The following is a 21,129-nucleotide window of genomic DNA, read 5'->3' as shown; positions in this document are numbered from 1 at the left end:
ATATTAACTTCTACTCAAACCTATAAAAACTACATTTACAATCTGATACTTTCACTCATGTCATATCTTTCTGTCTTTATTTTTTAAGCAGACTATAGTAAGGAATAAAAGTCTTGCAGGATTCTCTGCCTCGTTTCCAGAGAAGTCAGGAATGGGAAGGGAGAGAGGTTTTAGGAGGATCCCATAATTGTCTCTTTCCACTGGCCCCTCACTATGCTCACGAGCCTTGCATAAACTAAGCACTAATCTTTAAAGCAGTAGTAAATCCCCGCAAAAGTTTGGGGCTCCCTGTCAGGTAATGGCATAATGTGCCAGTATGCACAGATACTAGCACAATATGTAAAACTTACCTTAGAACGCAGCCCTCCAGCTGTGTGCTGTCACCTCTGACAGGGCTTCCATTTTCCCTTTGGGTTTGCGGGCTCCAGTCAATTGAATGGCCAAGCTGCAATGATGTCATTCTCATGCATGTGCACGGGAGCCACAATCACGGCACAGCACACCCTTCAGAGCGCAATGCGCCTGCGCCAGTGACGTCACCGGCTGCAAAGCGTGAATACCTCTTAAACGGTGCACATTTAGGAGATATTAATTCTACCTACAGGCAACCTTTATTATAAGCTTTTCTCTAGGTAAACGTTGCAAATCAGAGTCTACTACCGCTTTAAAAGCATGTGCCCAACTTAAAAAGGGGTGGGTGACACTGGTGGGCACTGGGGGCACAAATAATACCTCTGCTCTTCGGGACCGATGTCCCTCTGACAGCAGCCAGCGATCTTTTTATTTTTTTTTCTCCTCACGCTGCTGTTTACCTTACATGATCAGCTGTCATTGGCTGACAGCTGATCACGTGGTAAGGGGGTGGGATTGCCCCCTTACTCCGATCTGTGATCAGGCAAGTCTCATGGACTCCCTGATCACAGAGCAAGCTGAGCCGAGAGGACGTCAATATATGCCCTCCCGGCAATTTAGGTCTGCGCTGTAGCCGTCATTCGGCTATAGCGCAGGCGTCAGCTAGTTAATGACTAGTTAAAGACCAAAATCTACCCCATAAATTTATCTCTATTCTTTTTTCAGTGGGGTTTTGTTGCCGTTTTGAATGCAGCAGGGATGAGTGTAACTTCCTTCCGAAGGAGTAAAATGTTGACATATTGTTAACATAGGTTGCATCATATGTTCTGTATTATTATTTGAAATTGTGGTAGGCAACTATGCCTATCACCAGTTATATAGGACTATATTTGCAAGGGATTAATTCAATAATTCAGCATAGCTGAACATCCGATCTGTCCCTGGCTCACTCAGTCACCTCCCCCCCCCCACACGTTAGTAAGCACCAGGCATACATTAACCCCTCCCTCTCCAATAAAATTAACCCCTTCCCTGCCAGTGTCATTTTGCAGTAATTGTGCATATATATAGCACTGATTACTGCAGTAATGTCACTGGTACCCCCAAAAGTGTCAAAAATGTCAGTTAAGGGTCCGATCTGTCCGTGCGCAATGTCGCAGTCCCGCAAAAAAAATTGCAGATTGCCGCCATTACTCGTTAAAAAGAAAAACACCAAAAATGACAGAAATCTTTCCCTTAGTTAGTAAACGCAATAACTTTTGCGCAAACCAATCAAAATATGCTTATTGTGATTTTTTTTTACCAAACATAGGTAGCAGAAAACAAATTGGCCAAAAATTTGCGCCACCCCATCTCGGTGGTCTATTGCGACCTGTGCCCCCCATCTGCACACACACCCTTCCCCCCGGAGATACCTTTTTTGGTTGGATGGGGTGATGTCTGGCAATAGGGGTGGGGGGGGAGTGCCTTGTTGGGGCACCTGCCAGGGCCCCCCTCCCTATTGGGATCGTTTTTTTCTGGCTCCGGGAGCCGCGTGGTGCCGCCATTTTCTTGTAACCTTGTGTGCCACAGATCGGCGGCCATGTTTGTGTAGCCTCAGCAGCCATTTTCCTATGGTTTCCCATTGCAAATAACGGCAGCCATGTTTTTGGAGTCAGATGGGCGGTGATTCAGTGGTGGGAGCGCTCCTGGGCCTCTAGTGCTGATACAGGGAGATTCTTCTTCCTGATCGCTGCATGGTGTGCAGATTGTATGGGCTGTGAGTGCCAGATCAGTGGTGGTGAGTGCCTTGTGGGGTTTTCTCTCCCTCTTTCTGCTATTGCAGCGGTAGTGCTCTGTGCTGGGCCTTGTTGTGCCGACAGTGCGGTGGGGTGTCCCTTGCAGTGTTTTACACCTTTTTTCTGTGGATTCCCCTCTCCATTCAAGGAGTCCCTGAAGCATGATTCACTACCTGATACCCTCTCAGAGGCTGTCGGCTCTCCAGGGCCCCACATCTGACTGCAGTGACAATGGTCCTGGAGTCTTTGGTGTCCAAAGTGGATTTGGTCCTGGAAAAATGGGGTAGCAAAAAGCGTCCCCCGCCTTCACCTGTTTCCTCTGTTTTATCAGATCAAGAGTCTGATTTGGCCGCTGCGGATGCGAGGTACCCTTCGAAGTCTGCGTCCATGCACTCTGCATGCTCAGATAGTAAGGATGATTCCTCTGTTCCTCTAGCCGCATATAAAAAGGCGCTAGTGATGCACTGATTGTATCTGTGAGGGAAACCTTACATATGGAAAATGTGACTAAAATGCGCCCTCACCCATATCTGGGGTGGGAGGACATCTTTGCTGTTTTCCGGAGCCATGGACCTCCCTAATCCAGGACAAGTAGGTCCACAAAGTAATTTGCTCCGGTGTTAAGATCGAGTTTCGATCATACCCTCCGGAAAGGTTTTTCTCTTCCAACCTGCACTTATCCCCAGATCGCCTAAAGGATCTCTATGGGGCAGTGCAAGATTGCTACTTCAAAGGGTGATTTTTCCGGTTCCAACGTCGGAATGTTTTCAAGGTTTTTACTCAAACCTGTTTACGGTTCCCAGGAAGGAGGGCAAGATGCGCCCAATTCTCTACCTCAAGGCGCTAAACTGCTTTGTGCGGGTACAGAAGTTCGTAATGGAATCCATTTGCACGGTGGTGGCGTCCTTGCATCAGGGGGGGTTTATCGCCTTCAGGGACATTAAGGATGCCTACCTTCACATCCTCATATGTGTCACCCATCAGCGCTTCCTCTGCTTTGAAGTGGGCGACAAGCATTATCAATTCCTGGTGTTACCCTTTGGTCTCGCTTCTGCTTCTCGGATCTTCACAAACGTTTTAGCTCCGGTTCTAGCATTACTGTGCCAGCAGAGGATCGGGATACTGGGGTACCTGGACGATCTGCTTTTGTGAGCAGAGTCTTCGACTCCTCTGTTGGATAACTTGGAGATTGCTCTGCAAATGCTGAGGGAGTTCGGTTGGATTTGGAGTCTTCAGAAGTCTGCTCTGGTTCCGTCCATGAGCCTGGACTATCTGGGTCTGACTCTGAACTCGTCCTTGGCCAGTGTTTCTCCCTCTGGAAAAACTTCAAAAGTTACGGGAGGCAATTCAGCTTCTGCTGCCCAGCAGAAAGTCATCTCTGTGGGCTTGCATGCGGATGCTGGGCCTTATAGTGTCTACCTTCAGGGTGGTTCCGTTTGCACAGTTCCACATGAGATCTCTGCAAAAGGAGATTCTGGTGAAATGGAACAAGGATCCTCAGTCTGAAGACAATTGGATCCTGTTGAGCCAGAGTACAAGGGGGTGTCCCTGGTCTGGTGGCTTCGTTCTCTGGCACTTTGTCAGGGAAAATCATTTCTTCCCCTGTACTGGGCAGTTGTCACCATGGATGCCAGCCTATCTGGCTGGGGAGGCATCCTCAGCACAGACTGTGCTCAGGGGGTCTGGACTCTGAAAGAGTCCAGGCTTACCGATCAATATACTGGAGCTCTGAGCAATCAGGCTTTGTCTGGATCATTGGACAAGTCGTCTCCAGGGGTGTTCGGTATGGATTCAATTGGACCATGCCATGGCTGTGGCCTATGTCATTCACCAAGAGGGCAGGAGAAGTGTCCTGGCTGCTTGAGAGGTAGCCAGCAAAGTGTCCTGGTGGCTTGAGAGGTAGCCAGCATTCTGAGGTGGGCAGAACGATTCCTTCCAGCCTTCTCTGTTGTGCACATTCCAGGAGTGGAAAATTGGCAGTCGGACTATCTCAGTCAACAGACGTTAGACCAAGGAGAATGGTCACTTCATCCGAAGGTGTCCCATCAGTTGTGTCTCTGGTGGGGGACTCCCGAGGTGGATCTGTTGGCCTCTGGCCTCAACAGGAAAGTACAGAGGTTTGTGGCACAGTCTCGGTATCCTCTAGCCGACGCCACAGACGCCCTAGTGGCTCCCTGGAGTCAGTATCGTCTGATTTACACCTTTCCTCCTCTCAAACTTCTGCCAAGACTCCTGCACAGGATCGAGGCAAATGGGATTCCGGTCATCCTAGTGGCTCCAAAAGGCCCTTGCTGGTGTTGGTACGCCAATCTGCTATGGCTGGTCGCTGATGCTCCTTGGAGACTTCCTCTCAGGGAAGATCTGCTGTTGCAAGGTCCGATCTTCCATCCTGCTTTACAGTCGCTATCTTTGACAGCTTAGCTTTTGAACGCCAGGTGCTGAAGGATAGAGAGTTGTCTGAATCGGTGATTCCTAAGCTTTTAAAAGCTAGAAAATCTACTTCTAGGAAGATTTACTATTGTACCTGGAAGATGTACATTGCGTGGTGTGAATCCCTAAGAGTTCATCCTCGCTCCTTTTCGGAGACCTTGGTGGTTTTCTTTCAACGTCCGTTGACCACACACTCCATGGTACGTACCTTTCTCCGGGGAGTGAGACACTTGGTTCCCCCGGTGCGGTCTCCATTGCCGCCATGGGACCTCAATGTGGTGTTGTCAGTTCTCCAGAAGCCCCCCTTTGAAAATATTCAGGAGATTCCCCTGCTTACGTTGTCCCAGAAGGTGGTCTTTTTGGTGGCTATTACTGTACTTCTGCGCGCAGGGTGTCTGAACTGGCAGTGCTATCTTGTCGTTCACCTTATCTAGTGGTTCACAGGGATAAGGTGGTTCTTCGACCGTGTATGTCATTCCTTCCAAAGGTCGTTTCTGATTTTTATCTGAATGAAGACATTGTGTTGCCCTCCCTGTGTCCAAGCCTAAGCATCCTAAGGAAGTTGCTTTGCATTCCCTGGATGTGGTTCGGGCAATAAGGGTATACCTGGCAGCTACGGAGTCGTTTAGGAAGTCAGACTCACTATTTGTCCTCACGGATGGACCCCACAAAGGGCTGTGGCTGCTTCTGCTAAGGGTCAGGTTCCTCTTTTCTCCATCAGGGCGCACTCTACTTGGGCGCTTAGTGCCTCCTGGGACTTGCGTCATCAGGCGTCAGTGGCACATGTTTGCAAGGCAGCCACCTGGTTGTTTGAGCACACACATTTACAAAGTTTTATAAAGTGCATGCGTTGGCATCTGCGGATGCTTCTTTTGGCCGCAAAGTTTTGCAGGCTGCTGTTTCGAGGATTTGTCCTCTTTAAGGGTTTTTTTTTTTTTAGGGGAGCTCCAGTTGTTTACAGTTAAACTCCAAGTTACCCCTCATGCACACTGGGCATCAGAAAAAACGAGCTGCAGAGCCACTTCTAACGCCAGGAAAAGCAGCTGTAAAAACGTGCTTTTAGTAGCTTTTTCCATTTGCGTTATTGCACGTTTGGCCACGTCGCTTTTAGCAGCGTTTTTTCTGCCTCCATTCAAAATCAATGGTTCCCTATGGGAGCCTATTGATATGAATGGAAGGCGCACCGCAAGTCGGATCAGGATGATCCGACTTGCTGTGCGACTTGCGATGTGAGAATCTTGGGGGGGAACTCCACGCCAAAATGGGGAAAAAAACAGCGTGGGGTTCCCCCCCAGGTTCCAAACCAGGCCCTCCGCTCTTCTGGTCTTCTCCCCTCCGCTCTTCTGCTCTTTTGCCTCCTCTGGTCTTCTTCTTCCTCCGGTCCTCCTCCAACACTGTCCCTGGTGATTATGCCGGTCTCCGCAGCTTATTATATAGCCATTAGGGGCGTGGCCTCCCGGTGAAGTCACCGGGAGACCATGCCACCTTATGTCACCGACAACTTATCAATGTAAGTGCAATACTTTTTCTTTAATAAATCAGTTTTGAAGATAGTGCACCATGAGCGTTTTCCTTGATTTATTTATTTATTTCATTATTGGGACATTTGTATCATCGAATTGATTGATTCCACGGTAGTATTATTTGAATTCATCACTAGCTATATTTATTTATTTATTGGGATATTTGTATTATTGGATTGATTGATTTCACATTAGCATCATTTGTATTCATCACTGGTCGTAGCACGATCGATCTATGTATTTATTTAAATTATATTTGTGATATTAGCACCATATTTATCCATCTGTACCGTCCACCCACATTAGAATAATTAGGAATTATAAGCATTATTTTTATTTAGTGTTCTCATATTAGACCTAATATTGAGAGGATACACCTTTTTACTTCATATCCTACTGCACAGATTTATCCACCTGCACCGATTTTTAGAAATATTTAATTTTTTACTTTTATCGTTGTTTAATCTTCTTATATCAGATCTAGTATTGAGAAGATACACTTTGTTTACTTCACACCTTACTGCACAGATTTGTCCACCTGCACTGATTTTTAGGGATTTTTGACTTACTGTGAAATCCATTTCTCTGATGTTCATTGACGAACACCACACCCGCCCCTCTTTGGAGTTGGGTTCTTTTTTCTGACACTGCTTGTTACAAAACTGAATACCTATAGCAGGAAGTGGGGATATACCCCCAGGGACTTCCCCTATAGGCCTGCTCAAGCTTTTTTCTCTGCCTAGTGTCCTACTCCTGAGTAGGGGGCAGTATAACCCTACGGTCAGAAGATGAAGAGCTGTGTCCGTCAATGAACATCAGAGAAATGGATTTTACAGTAGGTCAAAAATCACAATTTTATAGCACTCAAAACATTTTTTAGTCCCCCAGGGTTCACTGACAAGATTTGAAAACCTTTCAAGCCCCCCTCAGGAGGTTCCAAGCTTCGCTGGTCTGGCAAGTCAAGAGCGGGATTCTCTAGACCTGCAGACAAGGCTCCTTCAGCATGAAGGTGCGTCCTCACCCATGTCTTCGCTGGTTTCCGGGCTGTGGACCTCCTTAGTAAACAACAAGTTGGTCCACAAAGTAATTCTGTACAAGAGTTTCATTCTTGCCCTCTGGAAAGCTTCTTTCCTTTCAATGTGCATCTGTCCCCGGACCACCTGTAAGCTTTCTTTGGGGCTGTGCAGGACCTGTTACTTGAGGGAGTGACTGTCCCGGGTACTTGTATCAGAACAGTTTCAAGGCTTTTGTTCAAACCTGTTTACGGTCCCAAAGAAGAAGGGCAAGGTTCCTCTGATTCTGGACCTCATGGCCCTAAACTGATTTGTGCGGGTACAGAAATTCAGAATGAAGTCCATTTGCACAGTGGCATCCCTACAGCAGGGGGATTTTCTAGCCTCTATCGACATCAATGATGCTTACTTGCACATTCCAATATGTGTCAGCGTTTCCTCCATTTTGCTGTGGGAGAGGAGCACTATCAGTTTGTGGCGTTACCCTGTGGTCTCTTCTCCGCTACTCGGGTCTTCACAAAAAAGTGTTGGCCCTGGTTCTGACATTGCTACGTCTGAGGGGGATTGCAGTACTGGGTTACCGTGATGACTTCCTCTTGCGGGCAGAGTCCTATTCTACTTTGATGGAAAACGTAGAGATCACTATGCAGACCTTGAAAGAGTTTGGTTTGCTTCTAAACTACCAGAAGTCTGCCCTGATTCCATCCAGAAAATTGGATTATCTGGGTCCGACTCTGCATTCAGCTCTAGCCAGAGTGTTCGTTCCTCTGGACAAACTCCAGAAGTTGCATGCTGTGATTAATCTATTGCTGTGCAGCAGGTGGTCCTCCCTCCAGACTTGCATGCAGGTGCTGGGCCTGATGGTGTCTACCTTTGAGGCGGTTCCGTTTGCTCAGTTCCATATGAGGTCCCTCTAAAGGGAAATCCTGGTGAAAGTGTCCAAATTCCAGGAGTTCCCTGGTCTGGTGGCTTTGCACTTCAACTCTTCGGCAGGGTAAATCTTTTTTCTCCCTTGTATTGGACAGTGGTCACTACAGATGCCAGTCTGTCTGGGTGGGGAGGTGTCCTGGGAGTGAGCTCCGCTCAGGTTTGTTGGACGCTGGATGGACAACCGATCAATGTCTTGGAACTTCAGGCGATCAGGCTGTGCCTGGATCACTGGACAGATTGGCTCTGGGAGGCTTATGTCAAACACCAGGGCGGAATACAAGGTGTGTTGGCTGCTCTGGAAGTAGTCAGCATTCTTCGGTAGGCAGAATGCTTCTTTCCGGCCCTCTTTGCAGTACACATTCCAGGAGTGGAAAATAGGCAGGCGCACAATCTCTCTCGGCAGGCAATTGGACCAAGGGGAGTGGTCCCTTCATCCGGATGTGTTTAATCTGATATATCTGCGGTTGGCAACCTTGAGGTGGATTTGTTGGTGTCTCGGCTAAACAGGCACCAAGGTTTATAGCAAGGTCACAGGATCCTCTGGCGGATGCCACAGATGCTCTGGTTGCTCTGTGGGGCCCGTATTGTCTTATCTATGCCTTCCCTCCTTTCAAGCTTCCTCTGTGGTTCCTGCACAGGATCGAGGCCGAAGGGATTACGATCTTTCTGGTGGCCCCGCACTAGTCTCGCAAGTCTTGGTACACCAACCTGTTGCGATTGGTCGCCGACGTCCCTTGGAGACTGCCTCTCAGGGAGGACCTGCTGTCCTAAGGGCCTATTTTCCATGCTGCTTTAAAATCGCTGGCTTTGATGGCCTGGCTGTTAAAAGCCAGGTGCTGAAGGATAGAAGTTTGCCTGGGTCAGTGATCCCAACACTGCTCAAGGCTATAAAGTCTATCTCTAGAAAGATTTACCACCATACGTTGAAAGTGTACATTTCTTGGCGTGAGTCGATCAGTGTTCACCCTCGTTCTTTTTCGGATTTTTACCTTCCTTCAACGAGGTGTTGAGCAAAAATTGGCCTTGAGTACCATCAAGGACCAGGTGTCTGCCTTAGCGGTCTTTTTTTAACAATCCTTGGCCACGCATTCATTGGTGTGTACTTCCATTCAAGGGGTTCGCCACCTGACTTTGCCGGTATCGTCTCTTCTACTGCCGTGGGATTTGAACTTGGTGCTCTTAGTTCTGCAGAAGTCTCCCCTTGAAAATATTCGTGAGATTCCCCTGCTTACGCTGTCTCAGAAGGTGGCATTTTTGGTGGCTATCACCTCTGCTTGCAGGGTGTTGGAAAAGGCAGTGTTATCTTGTCGTACTTGGTGGTCCACAAAGACAAGGTGGTTCTTCATGCATGCCCATCATTCCTACCTAAGGTGGTCTCTGACTTGAGTGAAGATATTACATTGCCTTCTTTGCATTCCAGGCCCGCTCATCCCAAGGAATTTGTGTTGCATGCCCTGAATGTGGTTCGGGGGGTTCGGGTGTATCTAGCAGCCACAGTCTTTTTGGAATTCAGACTTACTGTTAGTGATCACGGACGGGCCAAAAAAAGGGCAGTTCGCTTCTTATGGGGACCATTTCCAGATGGATCAGACAGACGGTGACTCAGGCCTATTCTGTCAAGGGTCAGGTTCTGCCTTTGCCTGTAACTATGCACTCTACTCAGGCGCTTAGTGCTTCTTGTGCCTTCTGTCATCAGCCGCCAGTAATGCAGGTTTGTAAGGTTTGTAAAGTGACCACTGCTTGTCTTCAGCAAACTGCGGGATTTCTTCTGCATCATCTTTAGAAGAGTCTTCCTTCTGGGAGGACAGCCATGCAGACCAATTTAATGCAGTGTATGGCATATGGTCTAAGCACTGTTAGGCTGAACCCCCACCTCTTCAACCTCTGCAGCAATGCTAGCAGCACTCATACGTCTATTTCCCAAAGACAACCTCTGAATATGACGCTGAGCACATGCACTTAACTTTTTTGGTCGACCATGGCGAAGCCTGTTCTTAGTGGAACCTGTCCTGTTAAACCGCTTCATGGTCTTGTCCACCGTGCTGCAGCTCAGTTTCAGGGTCTTGGCAAACTTCTTATAGCCTAGGTCATCTTCATATAGAGCAACAATTCTTTTTTCAGATCCTTAGAGAGTTCTTTGCCATGAGGTGCCATGTTGCACTTCCAGTGACCAGTATGAGAGAGTGAGAGTGATAACACCAAATTTAACACAACTGCTCCCCATTCATACCTGAGATCTTGTAACACAAACGAGTCACATGACACTGGGGAGGGAAAATGGCTAATTGGGCCCCATTTGGACATTTTTACTTAGGGGTGTACTGACTTTTGTTGCCAGCGGTTTAAACATTAATGGCTGTGTGAGTTATTTTGAGGGGACAGCTAATTTACACTGTTATACAAGCTGTACACTCACTACTTTACATTGTAGCAAAGTGCCATTTCTTCAGTGTTGTCACATGAAAAGATATAATTAAATATTTACAAAAATGTGAGGGGTGTACTCACTCTTGTGAGATACTGTAAGGCCCCGTTCACATACGAGCGACGCTACTTCCAGGGGCGACCTCCGAGGTCGCGGTGCGAGCAGCACGCCACGACCTCGGAGCGGCCGGCACGGACTTAATAACATTGAAGTCTATGGCGGTCGCCTCCTGCTCGCCCCAAAGAAGCTCCGGACCGCTCCTATTAGAACGGGTCCGCAGCTTCCCTATGGAAGGCGACCTACGGCGACCTGTGAGGCTAGTGTGAACGGGGACTAATTGAGGGACACATCACCCACCCCTCTATGGACTTCTGACACTGGTTGTTACTAAACTGAAGGCCTATAGCAGAGAGGGGTATGTATATCAGCTAGGACTGCCCATACACGTAGCCAAGTATTTTTTCTGCCTATTGTCCTACTCCTGTAGGGGGTTATATAACCCTAAGGTTCTGAATATGTACCTGTCAATGAAATGTACTGTAAGTACAAAATTCCAATTTTTTAAAAAAGTGGTTAGTGTGGTGGTTGTTTACATAAAAAATTTGAATTTTTTTTTTTTTTTTTTTAACTATGATAAAATGAACCCTAAACTTTTTGCTTTAATAGAACAGGGAAGGCGAAGAGTTAGAACCTCCCTTAGGTTTTTTGCTTGTTGGAGAGGTTTCCCCGCTCTTCCTGTGTGGCCACCTGGACAGGAAGTGACTGAAACAGACAGCATTAATCAAATGGCGTAAACACGATGATATTCCCTAAAATATCTGAACTCAAATATTGTTTTGGCTAAAGTTTAATGCTAAGCTTTTTTTTAATATTAAACTGAACACACTAGAATATGCAGCTTCTGAAAACAAAAACATAAAAATAACATATTTATACAGCGAATTACCGATATATCAGATATGCCGTTTTCCATTCAGTTGTTTTCTTTTTTTTTATGTACTTAGCCTTTGAATGGTTAGAGTAGCTGCCCTGTGATAAGCACTGTGACAACAGCAATGCCAGATCCCAGCCATTTTCACCAATATTTGACAAATGCCAGGTCAGATCCCACTGTGCTGCCACCGCTGTCACTGCTGACATGGCTTGCCTTTTCCCCCTGGTCTTCTTCTGGGTTTGCGGGCTCCAGCTGTATGAGTGGCAGGGGCCGCAAAGACATCACTCTTATGCATGCGCGGGAGCCCTATGCTGCAGCACGGAGCTCTGCAGAGCACATGTACCAGTGACGTCACCAGCTTTATCCAGTGTGAATATCTTCTAACCACCTCAAGTTTAGGAGATATTCACTGTACTTACAGGTAAGTCTTTATTATAGGCTTATCTGTAGGTACAGTACAAGTTAAAAAAAAAAATCACTTTTACTACCACTTTAACTACGTATCGAATCTGTTATACCCCAAACAGCTGCCACTATGTGTTTTATCGTAAACACAAACTGTTCACAATATCTGTAAAACAATTATGGCTTTTTTTTCTATAGAAATGTCTTTAATACACAGTCACAACATACAGCAATATTTCAGAGATTTAAAATATAGTAGCGCTCTTTAAAGAAACGGGGATTCTTCAAGTTCTTGTTTAGTGCATTAGAGAAAATTTTAACAATTTTACAATGCTGTTTATTAAGACAAAATAAATGAAAAAGCGCAAAGAAAATATTTACAGAAAAAGATAATACAAATGCAACATTACAGCTGAAAACAAAATAGAATTGAAAATGAATATACTTAACAAATTTGCGGCTGATGTTTGATGGTAAAGGTGCTGGAGGGATTGTTGCTAGAGATGACCTGACCAATCAAAAGGTCTGTCTAAATGTTTATGAGCATGCAGATGCCACTCCCTCATATACTGTTTTTTTAAAAGCACTAATATTTCAAACGTACCACGTGTCAAAATCTGGTAACCCACATAAAATAGCAAATGCATATTGCATAATATTAAGGCTACAAATAATATACCTCCTATAGCCTCTACCCCCTGTATATGATAGCCTTGTAGTTTTTGACCTTGGATTCTTCATTATCTTGGATTCTTCAGTATCCTCCTCCAACTTCTGATATAGTCTTTATTAATGATTTTATCATTTGTGTGTAGATCTTGAAACTGTGAATTTGAGAGGGGGTGCATGTCAGGTAAACCAGCTTTTAGTATAAATGACGCCTAAATGGCTTTTACAGTATTAGTTAACCCAGTGTAAGTTAGCTGGTCGTAGTCGGAGCGATTTCGGTTGCAGAAAATAAAATCACTCATTCCCCCATCAACACAGACAGTGTTGAAAGTGGAATCCCTCCTGCGAAGCCATTGTGTTCTCCTGGTGGGGGAAGAACAGTGATATTTGCGAACGGTGATAACAGCTGCTAGCAATAACCACATCTAAACTCTGGCAGGCTAGTTGTACCCAACTTGATCGATCAGTCAACTTGAGTACATTCAGCTTGCCCATACATGGTTTGAATCTGGGCTGGTTCCTGCTGAACTGGCCGAGATTTGAAACTTCTATGGCCAGCTTAAGACATTTTATTGCATGCCAAGTATCCCTTAGGTTTCTAGAGCATGGCAAAACTGGAACACCCTTAACACATTTATGATGGGTTGGTTCCAAATCTCTGGATTTCATTGTGCTGATAACACTTTTTAGATTTTTACTGCTAAACGACAGAGTGGCATTACGATGATTATTATAAACTGAAAGACTACAGTGTTCTGTTCTAGATATCCTTTTAAGACATTAATTTCTTTAAATATTATGCTATTACCAGCTCTAAGCTAAGTAGGACTTATCTGGCTGGAAAAGTTGTCCACCTTAGGCCTTGGAGATGCATTTCTGGGGTTTTATGTTTTGAGAGGATCACTGGCTGCTATGTGGATGTAAGCTGGCTCTGTGTTTCATATTCTAAAAAAATGTCAGTACTGACTTGTGAATTTTAAAACAAGGTTACCCTGTGTCTTTTCAGATGCTTTTGGGAGCCCAGTAAGAAAATGCACTACTTTTACTGACCCTATTCCTACCAACACATTTGATTGTATTGATGTGCACTGTAAAAAGAAAAAGTATTTTAGACTATGTTTGGGTGCACGCTTAATGGAGAATGCATAGTGTTTTTCTGAGTTTGTTTTTTTTTTTTTGATAATGATAAGTACTAAAAAAAATACAAATATTAAAATATATATATTTTTATTTTTGTTAGGTAAATATTAAATACTGTTTATTTATTATGCATGTTAATTTCCAGCCAGCAGGTGTAGCTCTGAGATAATTTTGCCTATTTTTCCTTTGCTTCTCTGTTGGAAAAAAGCCTGTTTACAGACCTCAAATACTCAAGCAGCAATTTGCACAAGCAATGAATCATTCATAGGTGTGGCTCATCCCATATCCTTTTCTGAATTCTGGTTAAGGTCACATGGAGTTTCAGTTTGACGAAGCAACAAAGAGTCTGGAACAAGTTTTTGCAGTGTTCTCTCTTATAAAAAAACTCAAAATGCTGTTTCACAGAAGCACCATGTATTAAATATTTGTGTAAAACCAAAAAAAATGTTTCATAATAAATAATAGTAAAAAGATGAAGAGCATTCATAAATACTTACTGATGTGAGTGAGCCCTGAGTTATAAAGTAATTCTTATAACATGTAATGATAACATACTGTTGGCTTATATTGCGGTAAGAATATGCATTAAATATACATGAAAAACTGACAAACATTTATGTTCTTAGAAAGCATTCTGGGCTGGCATGGACCAAAGTCTCATTCTACAGAAAATCTTAGAAATGGAACTTTCAGCTCCTTACCAACTACCGCCTCAAACCTCACTTGGCCAATACTCTCAAGCATGCCTAAGGACTACCAAATAGATCAGGAAGATGAGGTAAGCCTGATTAGTAAACATGGATCGATCCGTGTGCCATACATTCACAGCAAACTCAATTTTTCAAATAAATTGTTCATAGACCTCAAAATAAAAAAAACTCTCTCAATTTGCTAAAGAGGTGAACAGAACATAATATTTAATGCTGTGCTAAATTGATTTGGACATGTTCCATTGATTTTTACTTCTGAAAACAGTACTGCAAGTAGTACATAAGTTTAATAGTAAACAATGAAACTTTATAGGTTGTTCTAATTTGTAGTAACTGACCTTCCACATCTTTCATTCTGCAAAAACATTTAGGCACTATATTTCATTTTGTACATTTTAAGTTTATTAGTGGCTTATACAATTAAAAATATGGAAATGACAACACATAGACCTAAGAATATTTTTTGTTAAAATTGTCACCTCAGACTCTTAACGTTACTAAATATTAAAAAGCAGATTATCGACCTGAGGCCTGTTTGAATTGCTGAGAGGAATATATGAACGATTTATGGGATATCCAGTAGTCAAGCTACAGGAATTAAGGAGAAGTGTGACAAAAATAATTCTAATTCTAATTCAAATGTTTGTTAAACCAGAATTTTGTCACTGGAAAACAATTAAGAGATCTTTTTTTGAAGTAAGACTTTGATCGTATATCTTAATGCAGTTGACCTGGACAATTAAATTACACATTTGTGTTCAGTAATGCGTCCGAGTTCTATTTGTCTGAGGGACTTGTCAGAAGGCCAGCAGAAATAGCTGACTTAAAGATGATTTCAGGGTACCATACATTGCTTACCTTTGGGATGATTGTTTCTGGGATAGTAAGTATTAAACATGGTCTTAACTAGTTGTTGACAAATCCGATATATGTGTTGCGCTAAATCATAAATATACACATGTGATACAATGAAGCTAAACAACATAGAAGATGTGAAAAACGTCCATGTGATCAAAATTAGTAAAAATATTGATGAATAAGCCCCTTCAGGTAAATCATAAACCAAGTCCACGTGTAAGGAAATAAATGAATAAACCAAGTCCACGTGTGGAAAAATGTGCTGTGATCAATGAATTCCAAAACGCCTCCGTGACTATAGAAATCCACCACCAGAAATGCAAGCCTCTCACCTCAATATCTGACCCAGGAATCACGCAGGGTCAGACACAGCAGTCCCCTGCAGGGGTAATATATGGCCAGTAAAGCGATGTTTACAGGAGAGTCCAGGATCATATAACTCATACGCCCATAAAGCAGGTGTAATGGGGGACAAAAAACAGACAAAATCTAGTGCTCTCTGTTTTCAACTGATCAAGAAAACGTTTAATCCAAATTAAGGGTACTCACAATACATTGAATGTAATCAGGCATAGCAGGCAACAGTGTATCCATACGAGAGGAGAGGGTATAACATCCGCAGCACGGCTCCGCCCCTCTGTACACGTAACGTCGGCGCTCAGGGCTCTGACTTTTTCAGCAAGGGGTGGAGTCCGGCATACAGTGGCCGGGTTATAATAGCGTGCGTGACCAATCAGAATGCTCCAAATAAAAAAGATACCTCCCCCTTGCCCCTTCAGGAAGAGGATCCCGGAAGGAATTGCCATAACAGCCAAGCAGTGTAATCCTTATTAAAGCCGTATCCGGCTAGAGGAACCAAAATACCAGATATATGGTGCTGGGGACAGGTTTACAGAGCCTGCTGCCTGACATCACATCCTCTCAAAGCACAATGTAAATACAGCATTAAGAATGAAAGAAAGGGCAATATATTTAGTATATAAAAAAAAATTGATAATTCTTATAAATAGATAAAACAGCATTAAAAACATATTAAATAAAGCCCTAAAAACTTTAAAAGCTAATTGAATAAAAAATAAGTTAAAATAAGGAGCAATTAAAAACAAATCAAAATATGTAAACATACATCATATCCTCCCAACCAATCAAAATAACATCTGTCGCTTATAAAGCAGTTCAGGTCAAAGTCCACGTTTAACCCTCTAGGAACGAGGACCTTGGTCTCAAAGATCCAGAAAGATTCCCTTTTACCCAATTGGCGGATGAAGTTGCCACCTCTCCAGTGTTTATTAACCAACTCGATCCCCCAAAAAATTGTAAAGATGTACGCTGTCTGTCATGAACCTCCCTAAACTGCCTAGAAACATTGTGTGAGATGTCCCCTTTTTTATGTTTTTTATGTGCTCAGCCACTCTCACATAAAGACATCTGGATGTGCGTCCTACATACTGGAGCCCGCATCCGCACTCCAGCATGTATACCACACCAGTAGTAGAACAAGTAATCAGATCCTTGATGGCATACTGCCTACCTGTACTATTGGCAATGAAGGTTTTCTTTTTCTTATTAATGCATCTGGATTGACGACAGGCCCTGCATCTCCCACACGCGTGAAATCCTGATGTGAAATTGAATAAAGTGGATTTCTTTTGCGCTGGAGGATCTATTGCTCCAGGTGCCAAAGGATCTTTCAGGATCGGTGCTCTCCTGTAGATAAATCCGGGCACTTCCGGAAGGTGGGGTCCAAGGACCCTATCATGTTTCAGGGTGCCCCAATGTTTCTTAATGATCCGTTCAACCTGTGTATATTGGACATTATAATCCAACACCATTCTAAACTCTACATTAGTAGACCTTGAATGGGTTGTCACCTCTAGGAGTCTAGTTCTCTCCATAGAGCCCACTTACGATGGTCAGACAGGACCTTCTTCATATCATAACCTTTGGCCCTGAATCGGTCAATCAGGACACAAGCTTGTGAGAAATAGACTGACTAGAACAATTTCTCTGTACCCAACTTGATCGATCAGTGAGAAATAATCAGACTGACTAGAACAATTTCTCTGTATCCTGACAAGCTCTCCCTTCGGAAGGTTCATGGGGGAATTGGAGGGGTAGAAGACCTGGGAGAGGAGGTCCCTCCAGAGGGAGGGGTAGGGGCTACTGGAATTACCACCAGGGCCCTAATGGCCTATCCCAAGCTAATTGGGGTCCTCAACCTCGATGGGGTCCACCGTTATCAAATGGACCCCAAGTTGCTTATAATAGAGGACCAGAGTCCATTTACAACTCTCCTCATCCATCTACTTCCTACAATGTACCCGTCAGTAATCCCTATACACCCTTATATCAGGACCCAGATGAGGGAACTTCAGGTTTTTTTTAGGCAGCCCCAGTGCCCCACGGGGGTACGGGAAACCCATTGGAAATCAATCTGGGGGAAAAAGAACAGGAAGAGAGGACAAAGCAGGGAGACGCATACAAGAAAAGAAAGTGCCAGTAGGTACTGGCATTTTTAATATCAGCGGCACCACGTTGACCAAGGATGAGATTAAGGTTCTTGATAAGGGGTTGAAATATGCACCTATCAAGAACCTTAATAAATTTGATACATATGTAAACATACAAAAATTTGTCAGGACCCTCAACCAGAAGAAATATTTTCTAGCCAAACCAGATACCAGACCACCAGTGGTGGAGAGAGGCCACCACTCCACCTTGAAAAACAAGTCAGTTTTAAATCCTCTCAATAAGGATAACAAATGTGTGGATGTTTTTCAGAATTTGGTGGTATCTGATCTGGAGAAACTGCAGGTCAAAAGAATCCAAGATCCCCAGTGGATTAAGAAAGGCATCTCCAGTTTGGAGAAGCCCAAGCAACTTGTGATTCGCCCAGCAGATAAGGGTGGAGGGCTGGTAGTGATGAGTAAGGCATATTATCAGGAGGAGATGCAGAGACAACTCTCTAAACGAGACACCTATTGGCCACTCAATAGCAACCCCCTTAATGACTTTAAAACACAGTTGGATAGGTTGGTTAAAAAAGGAGTTAATAAGGAGATCCTAAACACCAAGGAGGCTCAGTATCTCAAGCCGTTAGCATGTAGAACCCCAATTATATATTTTCTCCCTAAGATTCATTAGAATGCGGCCCACCCCCCGGGGACACCCATTATCAATGGTATCGACTCCCTGTGTTCCAGGTTAGGTCAATATATTGATTTCTTCTTACAACCCTTAGTTTCGGGCACTAAAGCCTTTCTTAAGGATACCAAACATGTCATACAATGTCTACAGTCCCTTGATGACACTGAAACTTTTATTTTGGCCACTGCAGATGTTATAGACGGCTATATACAATTATAAGGCACCAGGCAGCCTTGAAGGCTGTCAGGTGGGCACTGTGTGACTCAGAATTACAAGAAGAGCACTCTAAGTATATCGTGGAGTGTCTCAAGTTTTGTCTCAGCCATAATTATTTTTGGTATTCTGTGGAGTTTTATCTCCACTCCAGACTAGGGGTGTTTCTACGGGGGCTAGATTCACTAGTGTAGCGAATCTCTTTATGGCCCAGTGGGAGAATGATATTGTATTAAGAGATCGTCCAATGGAACTCCTATGTTATAGGAGGTTCGTTAATGATTTATTGATTGTTTGGAGGGGGGGGGGGGGGCAGGCTATCCTTCGATTGCTTCAGAGAGAGAGAATGAATGCTAACGATAGAGGGATTGAACTCGCCTGGACAGTGAGTACTGAGACCGTACAGTTCCTTGACCTGGAGATTTTCAAACACCAAGGCCAACTATGTACTAAGAACTTCTTTAAGCCTACTGACAGGAACTCGCACCTACCCATGGATAGCTGTCACCATAGGAACTGGTTATTGAACATTCCCGAAGGGACAGCTTGTCAGGATACAGAGAAATTGTTCTAGTCAGTCTATTTCTCACAAGCTTGTGTCCTGATTGACTGATTCAGGGCCGAAGGGTATGATATGAATAAGGTCCTGTCTGACCATCGTGAAGTGGGCTCTATGGAGAGAACTAGACTCCTAGAGGAGACAACCCATTCAAGGTCTACTAATGTAGAGTTTAGAATGGTGTTCGATTATAATGTCCAATATAAACAGGTCCAACGGTGATAGGGTCCCTGAACCCCACCTTCTGGAAGTGCCCAGATTTATCTACAGGAGAGCACCGATCCTGAAAGCTCGTTTGGCACCTGGAGTAATAGATCCTCCAGCGCAAAAGAAATCCACTTTATTCAATTTCACATCAGGATTTCACGCGTGTGGGAGATGCAGGGCCTGTCGTCAATCCAGATGCATTAATAAGAAAAAGAAAACCTTCATTGCCAATAGTACAGGTAGGCAGTATGCCATCAAGGATCTGATTACTTGTTCTACTACTGGTGTGGTATACATGCTGGAGTGCGGCTGTGGGCTCCAGTATGTAGGACGTACATCCAGATGTCTTTATGTGAGAGTGGCTGAGCACATAAAAAACATAAAAAAGGGGACATCTCACTCAATGTTTCTAGGCATTTTAGGGAGGTTCATGACAGACAGCCTGCATCTTTACAATTTTGGGGGATCGAGTTGGTTAATAAACACTGGAGAGGTGGCAACTTCATCCGCCAATTGGGTAAAAGGGAATCTTTCTGGATCTTTGAGTCCAAGGTCCTCGTTCCTAGAGGGTTAAACATGGACTTTGACCTGAACTGCTTTATAAGCGACAGATGATATTTTGATTGGTTGGGAGGATATGATGTATTACATATTTTGATTTGTTTTTAATTGCTCCTTATTTTAATAAATTTTTATTCAATTAGCTTTTAAAGTATTTAGGGCTTTATTTAATATGTTTTTAATGCTGTTTTATCTATTTATAAGAATTATCGATTTTATTATATACTAAATATATTGCCCTTTCTTTTATTTTTGATGCTGTATTTACATTGTGCTTTGAGAGGATGTGATGTCAGGCAGCAGGCTCTGTAAACCTGTCCCCAGCACCATATATCTGGTATTTTGGTTCCCCTAGCCGGATACAGCTTTAATAAGGATTACTCTGCTTGGCTGTTATGGCAATTCCTTCCGGGATCCTCTTCCTGAAGGGGCAGGTACCTTTTTTATTTGGAGCATTCTGATTGGTTACGCACGCTATTATAACCCGGCCACTGTATGCCGGACTCCACCCCTTGCTGAAGAAGTCAGAGCCCTGAGCGCTGACGTAATGCGTACAGGTGGGCGGAGCCGTGCTGCAGACATCATACCCTCTCCTCTAGTATGGATACACTGTTATCTGCTATGCCTGATTACATTCAATGTATTGTGAGTACCCTTAATTTGGATTAAATGTTTGCTTGATCAGTTGAAAACAGAGAGCACTAGATTTTGTCTGTTTTTTGTCCCCCATTACACCTGCTTTATGGGCGTATGAGTTATATGATCCTGGACTCTCCTGTAAACATCGCTTTGCTGGCCATATATTACCCCTGCATGGGACTGCTGTGTCTGACCCTGGGTGATTCCTGGGTCAGATATTGAAGTGAGAGACTTGCATTTCTGGTGGTGGATTTCTATAGTCACGGAGGGGTTTTGGAACTCATTGATCACAGCACATTTTTCCACACGTGGACTTGGTTTATTCATTTATTTCCTTACACGTGGACTTGGTTTATGATTTACCCGAAGGGTCTTATTCATCAATATTTTTACTAATTTGGATCACATGGACGTTTTTCACATCGTCTATGTTGTTTAGCTTCATTGTATCACAAGTGTATATTTATGATTTAGCACAACACATATATCGGATTTGTTTACTTATGTGTGTAGTGGGATCACATTTAGTGTTTGCAGCTTTATCACAGTTCACAACTATTATCTTTGTTGTATTATTGCGCTGATAGATTTTCACCTATATTCCCGGGTTGTTGACCTGTTCTCATGTCCTTCATTA

At 43.8% G+C, this 21,129-nt stretch overlaps 1 protein-coding gene across 2 annotated transcripts in view; it reads left to right on the top strand.

The window, feature by feature from the left end:
* The window catches only part of OSBPL10 (oxysterol binding protein like 10), a 745,381-nt gene that overhangs the window by 370,827 nt on the left and 353,425 nt on the right, over nt 1–21,129 (top strand). For both annotated transcript variants that reach the window (XM_082258274.1, XM_082258273.1), the window contains one exon: nt 14,225–14,376. In XM_082258274.1, the coding sequence (XP_082114400.1) occupies nt 14,225–14,376 (152 nt within the window). The remainder of the gene's footprint in view (nt 1–14,224; nt 14,377–21,129) is intronic.

The sequence above is a fragment of the Pelophylax lessonae genome (genome assembly GCF_965119305.1).
Source record: "Pelophylax lessonae genome assembly, chromosome: 5".
Lineage (NCBI taxonomy): Eukaryota > Metazoa > Chordata > Amphibia > Anura > Ranidae > Pelophylax > Pelophylax lessonae.
The sequence above is the reverse complement of the archived record's forward strand: the minus strand, read 5'-3'. Positions and strand labels throughout refer to the sequence as shown.